This window comes from Podarcis filfolensis, assembly GCF_964270895.1.
Source record: "Podarcis filfolensis genome assembly, chromosome: 3".
NCBI lineage: Eukaryota > Metazoa > Chordata > Lepidosauria > Squamata > Lacertidae > Podarcis > Podarcis filfolensis.
In genome coordinates, this window is record NC_139606.1 from 53,458,652 (window position 1) to 53,485,937 (window position 27,286).

Below are 27,286 nucleotides of genomic sequence, written 5' to 3' on the forward strand. Positions count from 1 at the left end.
CGGACCCTGAGTTATTATTATTATTAAATTAATTATGCAAAAGGCTTCCTCATCCTTCTCTTTCGTTTTTCTTGGTACTGCTTAGGATACACGCATTTAATTTTTAGACTGCATTATAAAAAGGGAAACGTGTGAAATCACAAGAGGCTGAAAGGTAGAAAACACTCCTTTATCCTTTCTCTTCCCCATATCTGGCATCACTGCCATCTACCTCTCAAAACTGGTTACTAGGTTTGGTTACTTATTTGGTATGGGAGACTGCAGTGGTCTGCCATTAACTCCCTGCCCATCTAATCCTAGCGAAGGCACATGTCCACATTTTTATGTGTTTTATTCTGTCTGACTTAGAGACTTCGTAGAGACAAAACCAAAAATTCCTAGCTTGACTGTGCTTGACTGAGATGGGGACTTTGTGAGTGATTGGGCAGATGGAAACATCTTACTCCTGTATAGGAGTTGCCCAATTCTCAGGGCTCTTCCCCAAAACAAAATGTGACCACAGGGAGGGGGCAGCATTAAACAATTCATACTATTTCAGTGGCACAGTTTAAGCAGCACGAACACCTGAGCACAGACCACCACCATTTTCTTTCTTCCCATAGAGCCTCTAAAAAAGGATGACAGGCTGCTAGCATCCTTCCCAGAAACATCGTAATTCCCTTTCCTACATTTCATGTCCTTAGGATGCACCTCTTTGTAGAGATCTATACATAATTTGCACCTTTTGACAATTTTGGCTTGGGGTGTGTGTGAATGGCTATTTCAATAGAGTGCTGCATGTTATAAGCAATGCCATCATATAAACCACTTTGCATGTATTAAAAGCAAGTGCTTTATTAGATGGGGCAATTTAAGCACATTACTTTTCACTTGTGGAAGCTAGGAAGTGTTGCATTATGGATGAATTAGATTGTTGTATGTTTAAAGCATGTGTTACCTGGAACTGAGGTTTGCTAGATATATCACATTATAACATATACATCTGCATGATGATGGCAGGACCCCTGATGTGAGGAAGATAGGAAAATTATTATAATCTCCATTTCTAAATTGAATGAGCATTTTGCTCAGCAGAAACCTCTTGACTGCAAATAGTCTGAGATTACATCCTGCTGTTTAAGGTACCTGTGTGTGTCTGTCTGCATGTGCATGTGTTTATGAGCACTCATTTATTTTTAAACTGAACATAAGTTTCTCACATTCCTTTAAATCAGATATCTTTGATATCCTATACTGTTAGAGCTACTCACATGTTGTCACAGACAGGTCATATTAGTGCAATAGCTATTTTATGATTTATTTATTTATTTGAATTTTTTGTATTATTTGTATTATTCTGACCCAAGAGATGAGTCACTCTCCTACAGAAAAAGTACTCAAGCCTACCCTTATCAATCTCAGGATGAAACTCACAGCTGCCCTGATTGAAAAGGACATGAAAGAAATTATGCAACAAAAACTCATTGCAGTTCAACAGCTACAATAAAACTGGGGAATGGAGAATTACACAGTGGTTGCATTCAGACAAGAGATTAAGGCTTGGCTTGGTGCTACAGGAACGGCAATCTCCCCTCATATCTCCTCTTGCATGGCCACGAGGACGATATTCAAATATTCCCATTACATTTTATATCAACTGCAGTTTAGGGGGTCATCTGAACTCTAAACTGTGGTTAATCTTAACTCTGGTTAATGAAAAGAAGCCACCTGCATAAACTATGGCTTGAGTTCAGTTTCTATCCACTGGCCAAAGTTAAGATTAACCCAGTTTGTCCATGTTCAAATAACATGGCCAACTGTGGTTAATCTAAAACAGAGGTGAAAGGTCCTAAAGTCCTCCTCACAGTCACTTTCCACCAGAAGAGGAATGGAAAGCACCCAAGCCCAAACCTTGCTGCAGGTTGTTCTTGTAATGCTGAACTGGCCCATAGCCATCAAGGCCTACTCAACATTCAGAGCACCATGCCACCTGTTAATTTTGGTTAACAAGGCATATTACAGGAAGGGAAACAAAAATTGTGCAGAGAGAAGCCTGCACCTTATTTCCACACAGGAAAAAAACAGGCAACGATAAATGACTCAGATTCATATTTTGTTTTCCTCCTTTATTGCTGTACAAAAGAGGTAGCCTTTGGTAGTTACTTCTACACAAGCACATATTCTTCTCTAGAGAAAAAAAGAGAGGCTCTATTAAAAGGTATGAGCAGTGTGGGTAACAATGGGACAGCAATCTAGGAAAGTGATATAAAATTATAACGTGTCAATCCAAAGAAAACTAGTTACTAATATAGAGCTAAGAGGACAAAAAGGGACAAAAGATGCTTTGTAGTGTTGGATTGCAAGAAATGAAACCAGGGTGGAAGAGAGATGGTTGTGGGATGGGGATGTTTGTGGTCACCAAAGGGTTATCTTCCCTCCCTTTTTCTATACATAGTGTTAAAATGTTGTTGCATCTTTCTGTTTCTTTTCTATGTTTGCTAAGGGTTGCACATTAAGCTTCCTTAATGTGGGTTTTTCTGTCTCAGCCCCACTTTTCGAAAGCGTGTTCTCCTTCATGGAGAGCACGTGTTACGGTGGGGGAAAACAAGACATCCCTCTGTTGCTGGGCAGGTTAGTTTGGATGGCCACAAATCTTATTGGGCACCTCTTGGTCGTTGGTGAGAATGTGATGTTGTAATTTATGATTGACAACCAAGGGGCCATTTATTCCTTGTGCGCAGCGTTGAGTTGCCTCTTTTTGCTGCACGCATTGGATCACTCGTCCACCCTCCCTATATTTAGGGCTGTTTGCGTTGACCTTGCTATGCCTGTCATGGGGTCGTCTGCTTTGGGGCAGGAGCCTGGTAGGAATTTTTCCATTTGGCTGATTGGCCGGTGCCATTTGGTTTTTTGCCTACTGCGTAGCAAAATTGTCACAACTTGTAAGGTTGCGGTTAGGCATTGGTTAAATTTGGTTGGTGGAGGGGGTATGGTTGGCTGTGCCTGCCCCTGCAATGCTTCTGCTGCAAGGGTATTCCGTTAAAGGAATCCAGGGGCTCACTATACTCTTGTCCGAACCCCTGTCAAGGGGCTAGGGCCACACAAGAGCCCCTGAGAGCATTTGGGGAGAGGTGAGGGCCTGGTACCCAGCTCTATTCTCTCCCCAAAATGTTTCCCCTTATTGACTTTTGCAGGCTTGCGGATGTCAGTTCTGTTCCTACCTCTAGGTGGGAACAGATAGTCGCAAACCAATGCCTAAGCAACCACTTACATTCTGTAATCAATAAAGTTGCGGCCAAAAAATTATGTCAAAAACCTTAAACAAAAATTCTGTGTGAATTGTGTTTTATTTGAGGGTGGCTTGGGGACCTCAACATGCAAGAGAGTATTCTATGCTTCTTATTGAAAACATGGAGCTTACTACCACAGCTATCACAGCTGCATTTATTCAAAAGTAAATTCATTATTATTATTATTTGTTAAACTAGTTACAATATTTCCCCATACCTGTTACCAGTTACCATTGAAATATCACTGACGTATTATTATTCACTTTAGTGCAGAGCTTTAGTTGCATGCTTTCGTTGCTGCTCTGTTACATTTATTATGCAATGGGTTTTTTCGTCTTGTATTTGGAATAGCTAATTGATGCCATTGGGACATAAGTCTCTTCTGATAAAGGACTGCATGTTGTCTGTCTCTTATTTATGGTTTATAACTGGAGAAATAATATATACAGCATGCACACAGTAGTTACAGACATACTAAAAGGCAGACAGATTGAGTACCACAGTATAATTCTGCTGAGGGATTTATATGGTATCATTTACCACAAAGTGGAAATTACAATGTAGTAACACTGCGAAGTTTTAGTTTTGTCTTTATTAATCACCATACTCCCATGCCTTATAATAGCCAAGGCAGAAAAAACTTAGAATAAATTATTCTCAATCCCCTCCACACACCTGATTTTCAAAGTGCTTTGGCGGCAGAATACCTAGACTGGTGCAAAGGGAGCATTTTGAAACGAAAGCTGGTGTATTTTCTGCATTGGCAGACTTTCCAGCTCTCCAGCTGTTTATCATGGCATGTTTGTGTTCTGCCTTACCCATTCTCTGCCCTACAGGGGCTATGAGAGTCTTTTAAAAGTAGAGGTGGAAACTTTAAATGAATTCACACATGCATGTTCCTAGCTTAAGAACTGCAACTTCGATTGGTAACTTGTATGTGTAAGTAGGCATCACGTATCAAATGTTGAATGAAAGCTGACCTAAGACTTCAAAACAAAACAAAACCCCACAGTTTAACTGGTAGAGGCAGTCCAGTGAACAACAGGGAGTCATCACATCCTGATGAGATATGTTCAGTCCTATACATGTACATGCAGCACATGGTGGTTATACAGATTTAAAGTTAGGTCTGTCTCCTCCAAGTCTAACATTATAGTCTAACATTATAGTCACTGTTCCACTATGGAGTGTATGAGCAATAAATTGGAGAAAGAGAGAGGGGGGGAGATATCAAAGGAAAAACACCTTTTTAAAATGCTGATAAAGAACAGTACATTTGAAGTTTTTAGTTAATTACTTCCAACGTTCTTCAGTTAAGAATCTTTTGCAATGGGGAATATTCACTTGCCACTATGATAAGGTATCACATATATATCAAGTCAAACAAATACATTCATTTTCAGCTGCAAAAAGTGGGCAGTGTGAAATGAGATATGAGAACCCCCAAGGAAACGAGGGAGTATAAACAGCAGAGGCCAGAGAAAGCCCCAAAGTCCAAAAGTCCTTAACTAAGGTAAGTACACTGGAGGGACAGTAAGTGGCAAAACCTTCTGTGCCCCCTTTGCCATACATCACCTGGTGATCTCGTTAGACTAGTTTCTAATAAACATTGGGGTTTTCCCCTGCGGCATTAACAGCATGTATATAAACTATGGATCAGTAATTAATCTCTTAGGGCCAAGCTAGATGCAACTTGGAATATCCATGATCAGATTGCCTGACATTTTTTTTTCTTCAGCTAAAAGCGGGAGTGGGGTGGAGTGGAGTGGTTCAGGGCAGCAGTGCAGAAGGAGGGCTTTAAATCCTGGTTCCTCAGTGAAAATGCCCACCACCAAAGGTGATATCAGCTGGAGAGATTTGGGAAAGGGGTATCTGGATAGCTGTCTTTTTAAAAAGAAACCTCATTGGTTAATCATGGCTTCTTGGGGTGAGATTTCCATCACGAATGAGGAAGAGAAAGAGTTAATGCTCTCCATGCACAAGTGTCATGGTCCCAATTCATTCCACTCCATTATCGAATGCAGCTTCCCATTAATTAATTCTATATTCACCTAAAGTGTTGCAATTTTTGTATAGATACAGCACTCACATCCAATACAAGCATAGGTATTTTTTTCCAGTGATACAACATCCCATTTGATACGTTCAGGTTAAATCAGTTTTGGAATATGCAAAAGCAAATCTGTCAGATCGAGAGAAATCACTGGATGCTTTTCCAGTAGGAAATTTGTTCCATGACATTCCAAAAATGGAAGGAAGGAAGGAAGGAAGGAAGGAAGGAAGGAAGGAAGGAAGGAAGGAAGGAAGGAAGGTTCTCTCTCCCAAGTATAAATAAAATGCTATACCGCTCATGGAAAACAGACATCTATTAACTCTGCCCGCCCACCCCACTGTACTATATACACAGAAACAAACAGTTCTGAAGCTGTAGGCTTTCAAATAATCCACCAACCTTTTTATCCTTATACTCATCCAGAAGATCGGATACATCTACTTTAGACCAAGAACATTCAAAGAAGAATTTATGTCTGCCAGTCTTCAGTGCTCAAAAGCCTTCAGAGTTTATAAGAGAGATCAGTGATATGGTAAAAAGGCTCCAGATGCAAAAGGGATGAATAGATATTTCTTCTTAAATGTGTTCTGACTTGTTAAGGCTGTAGGGAGAAAAACAGAATGCAGTTATTTTGAAGAAGCAATATTGTTCATGTACCAGTCTAAAACAACAATAAAATACAGGGCCACAAAATTATACTATAGCAGCCTTCCAGGTGCTTTGGACTACATCTCCCATCCTCCCTGATTTTTTACCATGCTAGCTGGGGCTGATGGGAGTTGTTGTCCAACACCTCTGGAGGGCACTATGGTGAGGAAGGCTGGGATATAGGAATGCAACTGTATTGATTAGCACTGTGCATCTATAAATGCCCACCCCCAACTTAATGTTCTCTTTTAAAACAAATGGTGTAAACTTGGAAGACAGTCAGTGTCAGCCATTTATCTATCTATCTATCTATCTATCTATCTATCTATCTATCTATCCATCCATCCAATCCACTTCTACACAGTAACCTCCACTAGAATAACAACAAAGAATAGCTGATAAGTGGCGGGGATAGCATGGGTAGAGGCTGCTTTTTATGAATTCTCCTACAATATGTTAATTTGATCATATTGTACACATTTTTTTTCAAATCAACAGGTTATCATTGGGGGTTTCTCTTATATCAGTTTTTGGCAACACAGGTTTCTGCGGCTTAAAATAACTATTATTTCACCTCCTCTTTTATATATTCCAGTAATATCACTTGTGGATTTACAGTTGCTACATATAAGGGGTCCAGAAATTCAGAACTTTTGGGCAGCTCAAGAATATATGTGAGTAATTCTGCCCTTTGTGCCCTACATCTCCAACAATTATTTTGAGTTATCTCATTTAATTTGTCTGGGGTAAGGTGCCAAAGATATTGAGCTGGTTTTTTAAAATCTTCAAAATATGTTTATATTAATTTGGGTTAAAAACATTTGGGGCTTTGCTGCACATATTTGTGTGTGATGTTTACTTCTTCTCCTTAGTTTAAAAAGTGATTAGACAATTAGGCAAAAAGAAGAAAATGTATGAGTTTCTACTGAAGTACATGCTATTTTATTTTTTTAAAGGACATGCACTTTGCCCTGTGCATTCATTATCCTGTCTTCTGAAAAGACTGCCATTATATAGAAAAGATTATCTATGCTTTAGGAAAGAAGCTTTTTAAAATGTTTCCTCCCAGTGAAATCTTGAACTCAGTATTTAAGAGGGAAGCTAAGCTGATAAGTGGAAAGTAGACTGAATTTAAAATAAAAGCTTCTACTTCTTCCTCCCCTTGAGAGTATATTTAGCTCACAGCATACAAATAAATAAATCTTCATTTAAATTGAGATGCAGTGTTGTTCAATAAAAGTGATGGTGTCAGCCTTGATATGAAAGGTTCTACCCATAATTCTGCATCCCAAGCACAACATTTTCAGTGCTTGGCTTGGGAGCTTTCTATCCTTCATCACTAAGCAGAAGAAAGGAATGAACATCAGTAGCATTAGGAAAACATCTATATGTTCACTACTATTTACTGACTTGGAATGTGTATTAAGCAGTTAAAGCATGATAGCAAAGCCTGTGTTCAAGGCATACATTTGTTCTCAATAGAACACAGTTAAAAATAAATAAAGGAAGGAAGGAAGGAAGCCAGACTTGATTTCAGCTGAACTTTCCTGCCTTGGATACACACTGATTTAATTTTACTGCTCAGCAACCCTCCGTGCCCCACTCCACAATGTTAATGAGTGTTTCCCATCTCTCCAGAGAGACTTTTAGGGGAACGCAAGTGGCTGCAGGGGAAGAGGGAGCAGGAAATTCTATTTTCTTAAACTTCCTTAAATTAACTTACCTTAAGATCGAATCCATTATCTACCATGCTTCTACTGCCACTAGTGGGAGCCAATGAGAGCAAGGGTTCTACCTCTTTATTACAAGAAGAGCATCTACTTGAACCCTCTCATGCAGTGTTTCAGCACTTGAGGATATAGCATTGGCTAGTCTCCCAGTGAACATACTCAAGGGAATCTCTCTAAACGATGGTGGCTGCTGCAACTGCTGTTGGACTACAGTTAGATGAGCAGCAGCCAAAATGGTGTCCTCCAACCATTGTTGGACTGCAGTACCCACCATCCTCTAACCCAGAGCTTTCCAAACTGTGTGTCATGATACATTAGTGTGTCGGCTGCAGTGTGTTGGTGTCTTGCATGAACGCGCCCCACACTCCTCCCAGGGCTGGAAAGGGGCTAGTTTAACCTCCAGTTTGCTAATAAAACTGAACTACTGTGTCGTGAAATGATTCATGTCTAAAAAGTGTGTCACCAACATGGAAAGTTTGGAAAGGTCTGCTCTAACCACTGACTATGCTGGCTGGGGCTGATGGAAGTTGCCATCCAGGCGGAGAAAGGCTGGTCTGCGTGGTCTCTTAGTAACACCAAACTAGCATGTACAATTGAAATTATTGAAATTATTATCAAGACTGTAAATATTAAATGATATTTTTTTCTAAAAAAAAACTTCACAGCAAAAAAGTAATCCTGTAATGTATAAAGCTATAAAGTACAGACATTTTTCAAGTGGGATCTGTAACAGCAATGAAGCAAAGTTGTATGACTTGTACAAATAACAAATGATAAATGTTATTGAAGGGCTTTAATACTCTAACCAAGGTGTTTTTGCTCAAAGTAGATTCTCAAAGGGCGTTTTGAGGTCATATTAATGCAACTTTCAGAAATATGTTCTGCACACCTTTATTCTATTACACAACACAGCAAACATTCTTTTTTTATCTACAATCTCAATGGAATAATGGTTTGGGATTTGTTCATTTTAGGATTTTATTATGGAATTTAATGAATTTTTTTGAATGAACTGAGGCAACCACAAAGTTTTCTGAAAAGATTATTGCAATCTAATCGAGTCATGAGATAAGCACTCCCCTCTTCTTCTCACGATGCATCCAGAAACATAAATATTTACAACTTTATCTACTCTGATTATTCATTCTTTGCAGAAGCATCCATATTTTCTGAAAGCAGATAAGTACCAAAGAAATGAATGCCATTTTGCTTAGTTCCTATCATCATGAAGAATATGGGCCTATTATCAGGAAAAGCTATGATCTGGAAATCCATCATAGCAGTCCTACAGAAAAGCACAATGTAACTTGGAGAGCAATGCCCATGGAACACTCCTGATAGCAGAGCATGTGCTAACAGAGCAAGCATGGAGGCTGCAGAGGCACCAGCTAAGGAGTCAGGTCATGTTCAAGGCTCTCTAGGCCAGCTGCTGGTGATCAGTGAACCACTCTGCCTTAGGCTGTCAGACAGGATTCCTCAAAAGTTCCTCCTAGACCAGCAGGTCCTGTATGGTCACTGCCAGGACCAGGGCTGTCTTTAGCATATGCGCCGCCGGGGTGCAAAGATCCACCCAGCGCCCCAAAATTAACTTTTATTATGCTTATGTCAGACACTACGCTTACGCCTTATCTCTTGTTTACAAAAGAAGGGAGGAAAAAGAAATGTGTTTCTCGCTTGGCATTCATCGTAAAATGAAGAAAAAATGCAGCTCACAGAATTCATAGTGTGTGCTCTAAGTGCGTTTTTGCGGAAATGGAAAACTAAAATCGCATGCTGAAATGCATGTGCAGTAGAGCCCTAAGTACTAAGTAGTTAGTCAAAGAAAATGCCGACAATTAGTGAAAATAAACACTATTTTTTAATGATTTCTCTAAACGAATTTGAACTGTAAGTGATGAAATTAAAATGCGCCGTTGTGAATGACAAGCGCCGCTGCTGGCGCATCGCGTCTTTGGTAAATAAGCACACAAAGTTGAAAGTCCTTTAGTGAAACAGTAGGTATATATTTTGGTAATAACTAGGTATATATGTATTTTGTTTTTCTAGCTTGATGAAAATTATTTATTATTTCATAACAGATAGATGGTTAAGAGCTTAGGCGGCTTCAGCGGCGGGTGCCTGGCGCCCCCCAGAATTCGGCGCCAGGGTGTCCTGGACCCCTTGCACCCTCAGTAAAGACGGTCTTGGCCAAGACTCCCACAAGCAACTACCTGTGAACCTGAAGAACCAGATGCCACCATCTACAGCTGTTCACTGATACAGTGGCACAGGGAGTATACCAGGAATGAGGCTACAGAGTGGAGGAGGAGTGCCTGTCGTCAGGCCAGATGGTTGATTCTCTGACATTCTCCACAGAGGAGTAAAACAACTTCTAGGGAGCTGTAAAGTGGCCTTTTGTGGCATTTACAGTTTGCTTCTGCTGCAAATGTGCAAAGCCACTATTCTCAGACTGTAGTCCCGGAGAGCAAAAGTCTATCACAACTGTTACATCTGCCTTTATCTGTTGTTTTAAGAATAGATTTTTTGCAATGTTCTCCTAGTAAACACTGCTAATTAAAAACAGTAGACAGAATGCTGTTTAAAATCCTAATATGTAATCTTAATGCACCAATGCTATGTAATACTGGAGCCCCTTATGCTGCTGTTAGAGATCTCTTTCCAGCTGTCAATGGATAACATCCCTGGATTCCTGCTAATTGGCTGTACACCAAGGCAAACATCTCAGCTAATTTGAGAACATAGTACCGATTAGTTCTAGATAAAGTATGAATATTTATAAAGAAAGAACCAATAATGAGAGAAAGGCAGAGATGGAAACCAGCAAAAAAGGGAGAAAAAACACCCTTTCAGATGCTTTAATAAGATTTTTAATCCTTCGAGCAACTGACAAGAATATTTAACTGTCATACTTTCAGAATGGAAAAGACAAAATCATCCTTGTGTGTGATCTTTGTTCCTAAATAAAATGCTTAGGGGATTTAGATTTACAGAGCTTTTCTTCAGGCACAAATAAAAATAAAGCAAATGGCTTTTAAAATTGACGGCTTGGATTCCAAGGTGCTCTTGTATGAGCAGAAACACACCTCAGCTTGTGCAAGCCCCCTGCTGATTTCCTCTTCCAGCTCCAGAGGGTTCCCCAACCATCAGAAACTTATTTTTAGAGGCACACGAACCTCCAAGGACAAGGGAAGTGGGAAGCATTCAATTAAGTTCTCGTCCAGCCAGAATATCCAGCTCAGATTGGAGGAATATAACAACAACATGCCAACAAGTCTATTATTCAGTTGTTTAATCCCCCCCACTTTTTTTAGATGAGGCAGTCATTCTTGCAATTATTTTGTATTGCTTTACAATATTATATGTTGTGCACTGCTTTGATATATGAGTGGGCAGTATTTTTCGCTCTATAAGACGTACGCGACCATAAGACGCACCTAGTTTTAGAGGAGGAGAACAAGAAAAAAAATATTCTCTCTCTCTCTGTGCAGTGCCCCTTCAGCGAAGCGGCAGGAGAAATGGAGCACCTCTTCAGTGAAGCGAAACCAGGAGAGCGAGAGGGATCGGTGTGGACCGATCCCTCTTGCTCTCCTGGCTTCAGGCAGCTATCCCTGAAGCCAGGAGAATGAGAGGGGTTGGTCCGCACCGACCCCTCTCGCTCTCCAGGCTTCAGCGAAAGCAACGCGAAGCGGGAGGAGTGCAGCGGGATGTCCTGCTGCGCTCCGGAGGCTTCCGGTGGCTATCCCTGAACCCAGGAAAGCGATAGGGGCTTCTTTCTATTTTCTTTCTATGCTATTTCCCCCCTGTTTTCCAGCACTCTCTCCCATGATCTCTCCAATCCAGACCAAAATATCTTGAGTTGAAGCTTTGGGGCCAGCTGGAGGACATGTAAGAAAGCAACGCGAAGCCTCCGGAGTGCAGCAGGAGCTCCCGCTGCACTCCGGAGGCTTCTGATGGCTATCCCTGAAGCCAGGAGAATGAGAGGGGCCGGTGCGCACTGGAGGCTTCACATTTCTTTCGCTGAAGCCATGGAGCTTGCATTCGCTCCATAAGACACACAAACATTTCCCCTTACTTTTTAGGAGGGGAAAAGTGTGTCTTATAGAGTGAAAAATGCGGTACATGCTTTTAGAAAAAGAAACAAACAAACAAACAAACTATTTTCAAGACCTGAACAGCAGTGTCAATTTAGTCAGCAAAGGTTAAAACATGCTTTTAGTAGCAGGCTATGGGGAAGTGCTTGCAGGCCATGTGGCACCATCAAAGACCAAAAGTGCTCTACAAAATTACCATTTCCTATGGAGAACCTACAGGTGCCCCCCTAATTATGCGGGGATAATGTTCTGGAGCCCCGCACACATAAGCAAAAATCACATAAGTGGGGAGCACCCTTTAGAATGCCTCTAAATGCTATTTCCCCCCTGTTTTCCAGCATTCTCTCCCACACTCTCCAATCCAGACCAAAATATTTTGAATTGAAGCTTTGGGGCCAGCTGGAGGCTGGAAGACATGCAAGAAAGTAGCTGCTGTACTGCCTCATGCATCAGCTGTAAGGCAAGGAGGCTGAGCAGCCTAAAACACTGCTGTGCCTCCAGTCTCTTCGGGGCAGTAATATAGATTCCTCAAATGAAAGAGATTTTACTAGAGATAATGTGTGATTTTCTCAAAATACTGACACATTTCAGCATTGCTTAGCTTATTCAACCTATAAACAATTCAACATGTGGTAGAATGGATATCTTTGTAAGCTGCTGGAATCCACATTTTAAAAAATGAATAATGTGTTGTTTGCAAACTCTTGGATTAGTACATCAACAGAAGGAAGACCTGAGCTCCTATACAGTAATAACTTAGCTTGAGTGTGACAACATTCATTATCGACTCTTACTATGCTGAATTATAATTATGAAAATCAGTAATTTAATTGGCATCTACTGCAATGAAAACAAGCTTAACCAATGTTATGATTGGAGTGCAAGTGCCTCCTTGTGCTTTCAAAACTCAGCCTTTCAAAACTCAGGTATTCAGTCACTATATAGATAAATGGCCAGTTGTTAAGATACACTGAACATGTTATAATGTGCAGTAATATTCATACCTATATGAAAAAAGGATGCAGAAAACAAACACTCATGGAGAAAATATAGGAAAATGCAGCAGACATCACCACTCATGTGAATGGCATGCTAGACAATAAGGACCACTTCACATATTTACAAGTTTAAATGTATCCATACAATGCTTGAAATGCACACCTAAGATTATAACAGGTGAATTGCAGCAATTGTGTTTATCATACAAGTACCCTTGTTAGGAAACTGTGATTGGATGAAGATTGTTGTAGTGCAAAGTGCTCCTGGCAAATCTAGGCTTGCCTGAAGTAATGTATGAAAGGTTTCTAATTTTTGTCAGCCTTCTTGCAAAGAACCTAGATGCAAAAATACAATGCAATCCACAGCTCTGCGCTTTGATGGGCCGACTTGAGTCACAAATTTGTGTGCCATTCACATGGGAGGAAAGGGATACAGAGCTCAGTAAGACTGGATTATCAAACTATGAGAAATGTACTGCTAGCCGGAGGGGAGAGCTAGATTTATTCCTGTTGGAAGAACAATAAAAATCCCAAGTGAAAATACTTTTGAGCCATTATCAACCTATGTTAGGCTGTAAAATACAGAACCTGTTTCAAATTTCTGCACCAAAATACTTCTATCTTCTTATTAGGTATTAATAAACTATGCTATGCCAAAGCAACATCTCAATTATATGCCATGCCTCAGAAATGATCATACTGAAAAATTAACATTTATGTCATGAAATGTTTAAATGACATGAACTATTTGAAGGCCATGAAATGCCACTAGAGCTATATGCTTTGCCACAACACATTGACCTGAGGTCTTCTGAAGTGGAAAATGTCAGGCAGGCTGTATGCTGAATCAAAATTTCTAGGAAGTTTAAGGTATTAACACCAGCCTTCCAGTAATAAAAAGGTTAATTTTAGAGTGTGCACTGAAAAAAATAATGGATGGCTCTCAATAGGAAAATGAAAAGGACAAATTGTACCATGTGAACTCACCATAAAGAAGCAGTCAAACCCAAATTCTTGAGGCATCTAGTTAAGTGCTGTAACACTTAACTTGCATGTCCAAGATTGCAGGTTCAATCTTTGGCATCTCCAATAAAACAAACCAACCAAAGGACCAGGTGATGGGTAAGAACTTTGCCTAAGACTCCAAAAAGCCATTTATAGTCAAACCAGGCAAAACTGTACAAGGTGGACAAAAATCTAAGGTGGTGTAAGATCAGCATTCTATGGGCTATTGGAGATGGTCCCAATTATTCCCAGAGATGGATCAAAACTGTGTTATTTTCTAATTTCTTCTCTAGTAATAGGTACTGCTTGTTACTGTGCACACAGAAAATATAACAGAGAAAAGCCAGCAGAAGATAGAACTGTGAGCAAAGCTGGCTAACTAGTGAGGCAGAGTGAAGCGCCCATCTCAGGCCACCCTACCGCTAACACTGTCTTCCAAAACACTCCCTGAAGCAAAATGGGAACGTGTTGTTCTCTGCTCCACCACTTCCACTGCACAATGGAACACTTCCACCTCTTCCCCAATGAATGGGAATGCCTCACGGAATGCTCCCAGAGTTCTAGCACATGGCAGAACTGGAGGGGGCAGGGCACAGGGGAGGCAGGGGGCAGCACAAACCCATTTCAACTCAGATAGTGACATACAGGGTGGTCTTTACCCTGGGGTGCAAGGGGTGCGGGGCACCTAGACACCGATTTCTGGGGGGCGGCAAATGTATACCTACTGTATACCGGTCCCTCTCGATTGGCAGCAGTGAAAAGCAATGGAGTGAAAGTCCCCGCCCCCCTCCTCTGTTGCTGTCTTACTCCGTAGCGTCAAATATTCCCGAGTCAGGAAACAAAAGCAGACATCTCCGCTGCGTCGTTGTTACAGGTGAGCGATTTTCCTCACCCCCAAAAAAGCTCAACAATCTTGAGTTCACCCCTTCTTAAAAAAAAGTCAACACCTTTGGCTTCCCTCCTCCCAAAAAAGCTCAATAAAAGTTAATTTGGGGGCGGCTAAACTAAATTTGGGGGCACTGGGCAGATCTTTGCACCCCGGCAGCGCATATACTAAATATGGCCCTGGAGAAATAGGATGGGCTGCCCCTGAGTGTGAGCTCTGATAGTAGAAACAATGAGCACATGACAATTTGGGTATATAATTGAATAATTGAAAAGATGTAGATTTTGGTGTTTCAGATGTATCCAATCCATTTCGTGCTCACTTTGGGGGCGGTATTCCATCATTTTATCTCTTGGGCTACACATAGATCCTTTGCTTCTCAGAAAACTTCAATGAATCAGTCTGCTAGTGTGCTTTTTTTACACTAAAGAGTGTCAATATATTCCTGTGGTTATTTCAGTGCTTTGTGGAGCTCCTATTTGAACTAATGGAGTGTTGTTTGAATTAAATGATGCTCGAGCTAAGTTCTTACAAGTCCTTTTACATATTCCAAGATGTGTTCCTAATGCAGCTATATTACTGGAAACAGGATGATGTCCTTTTGAGATAAGAGCTTGGTTGGCAGCCTTAAAACTTTGGTTCAAGATCTTTGTGTTTAAAATACCAACTTGGTAGCTACCATATGGATAGATATGATAGTGTATACACTAAGTCTATTGCCCAAAAATTGTGTTTCATCCTTCTTTCCTTCTTCAGATGATATTTAATTCTGCACTAGCTCTGGTAAAACAAAGATTCTAGGATATTTCCTTTCAGGACCCTTTGGCTCACATGTATAACCTGCTCACATTGCTCCTTGAGCATTTACTATAATGGTCTTTTTCAGTTAGTTGCTTATTTTAGGAATTCATGTGTAGTTAAATACTGCAGAGCTTTTACTCTGGCCAGATTGGATGTTTCATCATTTCAAATGCTCTGGGGTGTAGCTATGCTGATTTTCCTCTCTTCTTAGAGAGGAACAACCAGGAGGTGAAATGTGTGGAACATGTACTTCCTTCTGTTTTGCAATTTCTACACTGGAGCTTTTCAGCAAATGATTGGTCTTTTATTGGCGAAACTACCAGGAAGGTTAGCTCAATTCCATGCTAAATATTTGCTGGGAGCAAAAATCCCATTGGTGACATAGAGGCTAATATTTTTTATCTGTGACAGTGAGAATTAAGGAGGAAATAACCACCAAAACTGGAGGAATTATTCCCAGGAACTTAACTGAGTTTACTTATTTTGTATACTACTGAGCTTTTGTTCCTTTTTGCACTTTTTGGTGCATATCCTGTGTATCAGATTTTGGTGTATTCTATGGTTAATTTTTGGTCTTGTTTCTGGTCTGTTGACAGTAATAAACTGATGGTGATAATTTCATGCTCACTGGGAAAAGGTGGACATTTAAAAAATATTCACAATTCAGATCCACCACAACACTTCCTGCCCCCTGTGCATGAGTAGTGAAAGTGCTTCAGAATGTGCAGGGAGAGAAAATCCAATTGCAGCCACACATAAAGTAGTGGTTTGGAAGCCGCCTCACACTCGGGATTGGGCTTTGAGGCTGGGCTTGAAGGGAAGTGCTTAAAAGCCCCTCTGTGTGAGTGGAGCAGCTTTTTCAACAGGTTTGGATCCTGGCCAAGGAAAATCTGACAAATTATGCACTGAAACACTGAGCTTTCCAGGCCATTTTTTAAAAAAAGAAAAAAATCGTTTCAGAGCTTGCGTTTTGTCTTCAGAGACTGTTACTTCTCTCTCTTTTTCATTCCTTGACTTCAAATTTATAGTCTTCCATGCCTTCAATGCAGAAAATATTCAACTCAAATTGTTTGGTTGTGGCTTTTGTGGCCTATGGAGAAACTGCCATATGCAGTCTTGGATAACAAACTGCTCTAGTTCATCTATGGGCAAAAATACATAGGTTTACAACTCGATTACTGGCTCCTTGGATAGTAATATATTGTTGCTTTCTGTTCCAAACTGGAGTAAATCATGACTAAATCATTTTTTAAAGTAGCATATCAATCCAAGTTCCTGACAGCTGCAAATTAGACTTCCCTGATCAAATGAAGTAGGGAGGAGGGATAGGGGGTTAGTTTAAGGAAGCTGAATTGTCAGGCAAATTGCAGCTGGATAATTTTTAAGATAAAGCTGGCCAACATTGACCCACAGATTAGATTTTCCAAAGACAATAAGAAGATTGATATGATCTAGTTCTTTGTACTTTGAAGGGGGAATTATAGGGCTCACAGTAAGGGGAACAGGAAGGAGGCAGAGGGATGGATTGAAATAATTTTATCAGACACTACTTTTTAAAATGAAATAAGTATACAACACAGTAATAAATATACAGCAATATTGTTTGGGCTAATTTGGAAAAAAGGTTCATTGTTTTATAGTTAATTTAAATAATTCTGAATTAAACAAATGGTAAAAAGTGAAAATGATGCAGGGAAATATAAAATAGTTTCTCTTCAGAGTTTATAATATTATTCTACCTCTTTTCTCCTGTTACTTCTTCCACTATGAATACAGCACAGAGCTGTCTACATTTCTGACTCCGCTGTGGCTCATCTAAATGTTATGTGAGTTTTGAGAAGTGAGCAATGGTAGAGATACAGTTTATTAATGAATATCTAAGTGACAGAAAAATCAAAAGCAGCATTGTGCTTAGGCTCCATCCCTCCCTCCCGTCTCTGATTGTGACCTGAATATTAACAAAAAGAAGACAAAATACTTGCACAAGCCACATCTTCTACAAAAAAATATTTTCTTGGTGCTGAAATAAATGTTCATTGTGACTAATACTATGCCTCGTTGTATTATTCTATCAAGCACTGAAAATGATTTCATTTTTATTTCCCTCTCTCATATTGCAACCTGTCAACAATATCAACAAATCAGATTAACAGTCCAAGGGGCAAACAAAAGGAGAGAAGAAATGGTTGGCTTTGGTGCATCTGGAATTCAACTGAGCAAAGGTACAGAAGGAGTCTATGAATAAACCACTTGCTATTTTCACTATGGAAACATCAGTACCTTTTTGGTCATAGACAAATCTGACATGAAAGGTAGTTTTTCATTCTTTGGAATCTGGAAAAGACCACTTGTAACTTAACCAATGTTACTTCCATCACATTACAAGCATGCCCTGTCTATGAGTGTTCAGCCCACAGTCTCAGAAGTACTTTTGATTTTGTTTTAAATATGAACATTTAATACTATCACATTAAATGTGCTGCAACACTAACATCTCATAAATACGTGTGAGCCACAAATATTCTGGAAGGAATAGTTGCATTGGCTAAGTTTCTGAAAAAAGAAAAGCTTCTCAATAATAATACAAAAAAAGTTCTTGAGGGTCACCTAGTCCAACCTGCTGCAATACAGGAATCTCAACACGCGGTCCCCCATCCAGCTTTGCAAATATGCCAACAGCTTTATTGCTGCACCACTAGGATAGAAACACCATTTAATTCTTAAATTCCACAAAGGTAACTGTGTGTTTCTGTTGCTACAAAAAGCAATAGCCGTACAGCCCCTTAGAATCTATGCTTTCATGATCCAGAGCCCACATCTCAGATTTATATACTGAAGTGGGTTCTTTTTCTTGAAAATCTATGCCACAAACTAGATGTGACATTAAATGCATTACTTGCAAATACATCAGGTTAAAAAGAATATCTTAGCAGGCATGAGCAGGTAAAAGCCATATCACATAGGGAAGGGAAGCTTAATCCTTTCTTTCCTACCATGGTTTTGTGTGAACATTAATTGCATAAAGATGCCAGCATTCTATATCCATCATAGTCAATGATACCCTGGTACAAGAAGGGACTTAATATGTGCAACCTGTACCAAACTGTACATTTCCAGATTTGAAGACATTAGGTATACCAGTCATGGTATACTTTCACTCCCTTCTCCATGGATCTCAGTTTCCTTAGTCACCCCCAAGCCAAATGTTTTCATTGGAAACCCAAGTACTATGATATTTATTACCCTATAACATTAAAAACAACAAACAAAATTTATGTGATAAAAGGAAATTAAATTTTCACCTGAACAAATATATCAAAAGAATTCTGGAGTTGGCCAACCAATATGGTACTAATGATGAACCTATACCTGGCATTAATTATGAAATAAATGATACATAATAAATACTTCCAAAATAATATCACATTTGTATAGGGCAATGGCAAGCACTTAATTTCAAAAGTTTCAGAATTCCCTGGCCAAGTTTGCAGATAACCTTAATTTCCACCCACCCACCCCAAAAGAACCCTGCTGTGACAAGTTTTATTTCACCTATATTGAAGAGGAACCTTGAATGCGTCTGTCATTCATTCTGACAGATGCATTAAAGACTTCAAAAACTTTAATTGCAAATGAAATTCTTCCATTTGGAGAACTGTAATATGCTCTGCAATCTCAGCTATAACTTAAAATTCAGTAAATACAGTAACTGAAGAAAAGTGGTGCCATCATTTTGAAAATAAAGATTATGGGTTTTGTAATTCATGTAGAGCTACAATACAGCCTATGATGTAAGAACAAAAATAGCTCTCCTTGTAAAAGGCAATTTGGCCAGAGTAGATACAGTAAGCACAGTGTTAAAAGGGACAAGTGTAAATTGCATGTTTCTATATCCTTCTGAAAAGCTCAAATTTCAGCACCCTTGCTATTTTTGCCACAGTTTGGGATGAGAACTAACTGTCCTTTGGCAATCAGTTTGAAGTAGCAAAGACCATTCAGTTTTATTATAAAAGAAAATAAATGTATAAATCACTTTGCAGGGATGTTAAATTTAGATGAATTCAGTGCCCTGAAGTGCAGGTTTACCAGCTGTTTATTATATAAAATTGTTCCTATTATTTAACTGTTAAAAAGCAATTGCAAAAAATGTATGTAAATAATGTTGCTTAAATCTTTCTGTCGCTGGCCTTCTCAGGCAACAGTAGAAAATACACTTTAAAAGTATGCTGTCAGTAAAATCTTAAATGATATTTTCAAATACAATCTACATTTTTAAGATCCATTATAATTAACATGAAGACAGCAGTTTTCAAAGAAGCATTAAATACTGCATGATTTGTGTTTTAAAAGTATTTTCCTTATCAACCACTATATCCACCAAATACAGCACTGTAAGCTTTAAAAGACAAATTGTTTAATCTATTGTTCTTTCCACAGGCTCAGAATAATTAGCAGCTCATTGTACTTAAAAAGGATTCACAATCTTTTCTATACGTAATTATAAAAATCATTATTGTGTGAATGGTGTCTAAGTCTAATGGCCTCCAACAAATTATACTTTTCACCCCAGGAGCAGTGAAGAACAGGATGGCTTGGTTTTTAAAAAACAGAGTATTTCAGTTATAAGTAGGCAATGGCAGAATTTTTTTAAATATGTATTCATACATGGGGACATTTGCACATATTCATTGTTATACAAAGCCGAATACTGTGCCAATTGTTTCCAGAAAATCAATATGAATTCAGTTTATAAAAGTGCCATATAGTATGCCTTTCTTTGTTGCAAACGTGTTGTAAAACCAACCACACTGACTAGCATTCACTAGCCCATGGTTTGTAAACATATTCCAAAGGAACCATTTCTGAGTCAACTTTTCTGCTTTCCAACCCCTAAACATGTACCATGGAATACATGTGGATTGCAGGGGGCTCTGGAGACAGGGAAATTGTGGAGGCTGGAAGTTCAATTCACATGGAGTACTGGCCATGATCCCTACTCTCATTCCAGAAGAACTTAAAGTCATTGCATATGCCTAACTTTCCATGGCAGCTGACATTACAAGTGAAGATTGGTTGATGCAGGCAAATTGTCCTGGGAAACTGTGTCAGCCATGACTGTCTGCTGTTACTTCTCATGTAGGAACTGAGCGATCCTTTGGACATAGTCTGACAAACACTCTTCTATTCAGAAGCATTTCACAGAGCTTGTCATAAGGCCACAAGGAGTGCCAGGGTCAGGGCTTAGGCGTTGTCAAATCTAAATAATGTAATGGTTTAAGACTTACTGCATGAATCATTAGTTTAGGTTAAAACATATGACAAGAGTGCCCAGCTGGATCCAAGGGGTGATCCTGACTATTTAAAGGAGGCCATGGAATGACAAGTCATAAAGAAATCTGCTGGGGATCTGGACGGTGTGAATTACATCTTCAGCCAGTGCTTAACATTTATCTTCCTAGATAAAATGTTCAAGCAGGTGCTTTCCTGCAAACTGATACTGATTTTCTTGATATATTCCAGTCAGGGTTCGGACCTTTGCCATTCTCCTGGACCTCCCGGAAGCTTTCAATACAACTTCCCATGCTATCCTTCTGCCACTTACTGGGACAAGGTGGCAGTGTCAGGAGTGCTGGATTGTCTCTACCAATGTGCTTGCACAGCACTGACCTCCTCACTGCCTCGCCCCTCTCCCTGCTGGTAAGTGGAAGCGACTCCGCTGCTGGGAGGTCAGGTGCATGGTACACCTGGAACTTTGGGAAGCATATTTCTATTCCTTGCTTTGTCAATATGTAATTGTCCTTGAAGTCTGCTGCCCTGCAGAAAATATTATTTGTCTTAATTATTTGTCTTAATTATTTGTCTTAATTATTTGTCTTAATTATTTGTCTTAATTATTTGTCTTAATTATTTGTCTTAATTATTTGTCAAGCAACATCCACAATGATGCACCGAAGACCTTGAATTTCCTTATTTCACTACAAATAAGACATTTAGGGGCCACAGAAAGTCCTTTGTATGCTGATGATGTCTAGAAAACATGGCTCTGAAGTCTTGGCCAGACATGAGGGCATTCTTAAAATATCCAGAAAGCGAACACTATGGAAACACTAAATAATGTATTAGTCTGCTAAGCTATGTGGTACAAACAGCAGAACACCTTCTACCCAAATTTGTATTGGTAGCATTATCCATCACAGAAGGTGACACTACCATGACAGATGAGAAGTATCTGTTTGGTGCTGCATACTGAGTTGTTTGTACCAATCAAGAATGCTGATCTTCGGATAAAACTTATAGTCAAATTATTTTGTTAGATGCTTTAAAATTTCTTTATTTTTACTGGGTTTCCATAAGCATCACACTACCTGCAGACAGTATTTAATGATATTTGAGAACTTTTCTTAATCTTTGTTTTACTTGTATAGTTTTTATTGTTATACAGCACTGTAGCATTACTGTGATGTTTAGTGGTTTATAAGTATTCCTAATGAATACATAAATAAATACAGAAACATACTTGTTTATTGCTCACATACAACGTAATCAGAGCCACTTCAGGCAGTGAAACACACCACCTCCATCTCCATATAAACATACCAAGGCCTTTGGAAAACATTTCCATGTGGTACCACACAGTGAACAGTATTGTTTGAAATCCACCTCACATAGATGGTCAGATTACATTGAGACTCTGTATCAGAACTGAATATCTCTAGTTCTGGTTGCATGGTGTGGCATCTTACAATGTAGCTGAAATCCTCCATATCATAAGCAAATTGAAGAAGATGGGTGGGATTCAAATGGAAGAGGATGGGCAGCATTTTTTGCTTATTCTCCTTTCCCCCTGTTTTGGACAGTCCCTCAGCTCCCAGGAGCTTATTTTCATGGAGCCCTATATGTGGTAGGGGGAATTGGGGGGTGGGGGGAATCGCTCCTGTCCTCTTCCATCATCAGCAAACAGCTTCACTGGCTGCAAAGCACAAGGGCAACAATTGGCTTTCACCCTTAAATCATTTTCAGCTGTCTGCATGGGAAGGACATTGTTACATTTGTATCTGTAAAATACTAACCTTCTCAGGAATAAGGCCTGACATCTCTTATGTTTCCTTAACTTCCCCTGCAAAAAGAAGCTTTTCTTCTTAAATAAAACATTGGTGGCTTATTTCTGATCTTATCCCGGCATAAAAAACCACAGAGGCTGAAGGTGTAAATATGTTACCGAAAATACGGTAAGCCTCGCTTTGCTTACTTGATTCTTGAGGTTAGGTGTAAAAAAAAACCCAGCAGCCCCCAGGCAAATAAAACATTTGATGGTAGGTAATTGACTGAGCCTTTTAACAGCTACTGTAAATCTTTACCAGTTTTTACACTGTGGACCATCATGACCATTTAATTACATGATTCATATACAGTGTTGATCAAGGGAGTAGCTATGACCTAGATATATACAACAGGGAACAGGATGTGCAACCGTGCAGCATGTTTCCACAACTTTGTAAGAGAATGGTGTGTAATATTGACTGCCCGACATGGATTTCTGGCTGCCTAGTTCACAGCCTATTTAATATGAATTTATATCACTGGAACAATTTTCATGTTACAGAAGTTTTTTTCTCAGGGAGAGGAGTGTTCAGTGTCAGCAAGCCTACCCATGTCCCTGATCACATGTTACAGATTAACATGCATGCAAACACGTGTTGCCATACAAGTGTGATATTTCAAGATCTTGAGCCCAGATTTGTGGCACAACAAAGGTTAGCAACGGACCACTGAGTCCCAATGTGGGATCAATAGAAATTTGTTTATTACTACACAGCACTGTTCAGCCATGTGACTTGAATCGCCAGAATGATTCCAGAGAATAAAATCATTAGCTGAGACAATACACAAGGATATATTTCCTTCATCCCACTCTGTCTGGACCAACAGCTTATGTTTTGCATGTTGCTATGACAGAAGTAGAGATAGACAGAGGTGGGGAATATTTATGTTTACTATATAAGGATCTGGCAGGGGTGCTAGGAATCTGGCAGGCTACAACAAAGACCTCAGTGCAATGGGGGGGGGATCAAATGCAAATGACACTAGTTAAGAACACAGGAGAGCAGAAAGGACATGAAAAATGGAGAAATGGAGGAGACAAAGGATCAGAAGAGTAGTTGATTGGCATCCATCAGTCTTGGGAGACAATGGAAGAGTGCACCCCTGGGGATGAGTGCTGATAATTACGTGTTCTGACTAAAGGACCAGGAGTGGATTTCTTGAGTTTCATAGTGACCTGAGAATCTCAGTCATGGTTTTATATTGGGATTCTATGAAGTGTTTCGGCATGAGTTGCTGGACATAAGCTACAGTCTGCCTCTCATTATTGGCAGGCTGTGCTTCACCCAGGGAACCATGTATGGTGCAGAGCTAGCATTTTCAGAACACTCCCAAAATAGCACAAAAGTTGAGAAATTGAAAAAATGGTACACGTGGCTTCATGCTCCCTTTGGATCCTAACTAGACAAGAAAATTACCAATGAGGAGGAGGCAAGGGGGACAGGAAGGGGAGGTACAGAAGGAGAGCTAATTATAAATGAGCAATTTGTCTTAGGAGAAATCCAAGAGTATGGTCTCTTGGAGAAAAACACTTAAAAGCCTTTGTTCCCTGAGGGGAGGGGTTGCTTGTGACAAAAAGGTGATTTTGCATGAGACTGAGACTAGGAGAGGATTGGAGTTGAAGGTCTATCTTTGAGAAAAGGAAAAAGCAACTGATCACTGTGCTCTTTAGAAATACACTTTTATTTTACCAGGTCAAATTGATGGTCAGATAGAGACACATATTTAAACTGGCAACAGACAAATATATCAGGTGCATTGTCAGGCATTAGAATACACCTAGAGCAAGTTAATAAAGATAGCTGAAGTGCACCAAAGTTTGCTTCCTCCGTCATGCCTTTATGCCATGCATCTTGCATAGTCACATGAAGAGCAAAGCCAAAGGAGCTTGACCTAACACTGGGCACCTTGGTAACATTGGGTTGTGGGGTCATGACTCATGCAAAGATGACATTATAACAATATTTACGTCACCAAAGCTCCAGTGGACTTAGTGAGCAAAGCCTTCTCTGGAATTCAGTATTTGTAATAGCAGCTCTGCGCATACAAGGAGTGTGTTGAGTCATCCCTAATAATGTGTTGAATGGGGAAGACTTGCCTCTGAATCAGGGCTCAAGCTGGCATTTATTATCATCATCATAATTATTATTTTTATTTCTAGACCACCCTCCTGCAGACATACTTCTCTCTCTCTCATCCTCATAGTATTTTTTTTAAAAAAACTTCAAACACCATAAAATATATTATACAGCAGAATCCAACCATCATCTCTGGGTCATACATGGTGTTTCAGTCTCAGTTTCGCCCAAAAGCTATGAAGGAATGCATATACCTTCAGATAGTGGCAGAGAAATAGGCAAGCTTCATCACTATCACCATATGATTATATATTCTTAGCTGTCTTCTGTCATATTTGCTGCAAGATTTCAGCAACCTGAGTCATCATTTGATTGCTTCATCACCTGTTACTTCCTTCCAAACCAGGGAGCCATCTGAGGCCCCTTAATTGGATACAGCACCCAAGAATGATCCTATCAATGGCCCCTCCACTTCACTGTTCCGCCATGAGATCAGAGTCCAACATGTTTGCCAGCATGCCAATTAGAAATTCCCCCAAAGCATTCAGGAATCCTTGGGATTCTGTAGGTTTTCAGGACCATCCTAGTCAGTTTTCCATCCCTGCAGAGAGAAACTGTGAACAACAATCCAAACTTCATCAATGTTCTGTCCATGAGAATAGAGTGACTTGAAACCATCTATGATTGGATCATTTCTGAAATGTTCTGTGGCAAATAAAAACAAATGAACAAACAAAACAAGAGTATGACTAGCACATGTGCTGGACCCACCTTATAGAAAAAGACTCGATGATTGCCTTAGTTCTCATGAAGTCCAGCACCGAACTTGAAAAGGTAACCAAAAAACCACTGCTAAGACCACCTCCATCAGCTCAGGTTAGGGAAGCTGTTGGACAATACACCAACAAAATTTCTGTTCTGTCTCCGAGGCAGCAAGCCCTTCTTGGCTATGCAATAATATTTTTTACAGCAGTCAGGTTAGGAAAGAGTTAGCTATTTAAATAGTCAAACTAAAGAAGATAAAACCTGGGGTAATTTTACCATCCACTCTCCATTTCAAAGCTTTTTATGTGTAGGTTTATGAACCATACCCATTAGACATATGGCCAAATTAGTCTTAAATAGCTAATCTATTTCTAAGTTGGCCATTTCTTTAGATAACAAATCTTTATGTGACTGAATTATTGTTTTTCTAAGAATCTTTATTTTATAGGTGAAACAGGTTTGAGCATTTAATTCTATTTGAAAATGGTTCCTTTAAAGTAATGCACACCCAAAAGACATTTCTGATTGCCATATTTCTTTTAGGGGCATTAAAAATAGATGGTTGGATATACTAATTAAAGCAGCATAGTAGAGAGTATTTAAGCAATTAGAAGTGTTACCAGAAGGACAAGCCTCAAGATATTATTGATAATATTGATTATGTAGCAGATGACTAAGTATGGATGTATATCATTAGAGAAACCTTAGTTCCACTTCTTCCTCTGTTTCTTAAACCTTCTTTAAATAACTTCTCTTGCTTTTCTGTGCTAATTATTAGTCACCAATATACTGATTGGCCACCAAGTTTTTCCACCTAGAGGCAGTTCAAATACATATGACCCCAGTCCAGAAAGCTATGTAGAAAGCTAAATGTGCACAGCATAATTTTTGATCCTCACTTTCTAGAACTTGCTTCACTAGCTGCCCACTAGACCCAGTGAAGCAGCAGTGCAGCACAAGGAACCGCTGTCAGAAATAACAGCCAGGACCAAACTGAGAATACCAACTGAGATGGTATTCAACTAAGTTTTAAATGGAGTACAGTAAACTAACTTAGGCATCTGCATCAATTTTCAAGTACAATTTCTGAGTAGAACTTAGCTGAATACTACCCCAGGATTTCAATGTTTTCCTCCTTTGCCATCACCCATACAAATTCCCCCTAAAACTGCTTTTTTATATGGTACAGAAAATTACTATGAGGCAAATGGAGTTCTTTCCATGTGAAATAGCAGCGTATCACCAGCACTGTGACATGGGAGGAATCCTCTTCTTCATGAGTCATGGCCCCCATACTAATCATGAAGGCCCCTGCAGCTGCTATTTCAATTTTTAAAAACAAAACAAACCCAGAACACAAATGCTCCAAAAGACTTCTTAGATTATGCCTTTAAGAGTTTTTGTTTTGTGGTATATTTAGAAAAATGAATACTACTGTCAGCATTCACTGGAAAAAATCAAAACTATCAAAACATGTAAATACATGTTTGGACATTCAGAACATGGAGTAAGGGTATATCCCTTGGATAAGGGAGCAGACAGGTGCATCTCAAGTTTGCAGGTAACATGAAATTGGGAAGGTTGTCTAGCATCATAGAAGAGAGAATCAAGATTCAAAACGATATTGACTAGCGGTAACACTGGACCGCAACCAACAAGATGAAATTTTACACAGATAATGTCCTGCATTTAGGGCCAAAACATTAAAGGCACAAAAGTATAATTGGGCAAGCCTAACTTGATAGCATTACTTGTAGAAAGGATCTAGGTGTCTTGGTGGACCACAACCTTAAACAAGGCAGTGCATAGCTGCAAAAGAAGTAAATGTACTATTAGTTTGCATTAACATAAATATAGCATC

General features: G+C 39.5%; 2 protein-coding genes across 16 annotated transcripts in view; one reads left to right on the plus strand and one right to left on the minus strand.

Moving 5' to 3' along the window:
* Positions 1-27,286, plus strand: part of LOC310760342 (uncharacterized protein) — a 140,977-nt gene that overhangs the window by 112,024 nt on the left and 1,667 nt on the right. For 6 of the 10 annotated variants that reach the window (XM_083608712.1, XM_083608714.1, XM_083608709.1 and 3 more), the window contains 3 exons: positions 6,566-6,644; positions 17,627-17,703; positions 21,002-21,178. In XM_083608712.1, coding sequence (XP_083464838.1) covers positions 6,566-6,644; positions 17,627-17,703; positions 21,002-21,147 — 302 coding nt within the window. In that variant the 3' untranslated portion in view covers positions 21,148-21,178. Of the gene's footprint in view, positions 1-4,672; positions 4,783-6,565; positions 6,645-17,626; positions 17,704-21,001; positions 21,179-27,286 lie in introns of all 10 variants that reach the window. The other 4 variants (XR_014546896.1, XR_014546897.1, XR_014546898.1 and 1 more) reach the window with 3 other exon arrangements.
* The window catches only part of HS3ST5 (heparan sulfate-glucosamine 3-sulfotransferase 5), a 142,387-nt gene that overhangs the window by 88,263 nt on the left and 26,838 nt on the right, over positions 1-27,286 (minus strand). For 5 of the 6 annotated variants that reach the window (XM_083608647.1, XM_083608652.1, XM_083608650.1 and 2 more), the window contains exon 2: positions 5,722-5,923. The gene's annotated coding sequence lies outside the window, so the exon portion shown is untranslated. Of the gene's footprint in view, positions 1-5,721; positions 5,924-13,776; positions 14,234-27,286 lie in introns of those variants that run through there. The other variant, XM_083608651.1, reaches the window with a different exon arrangement.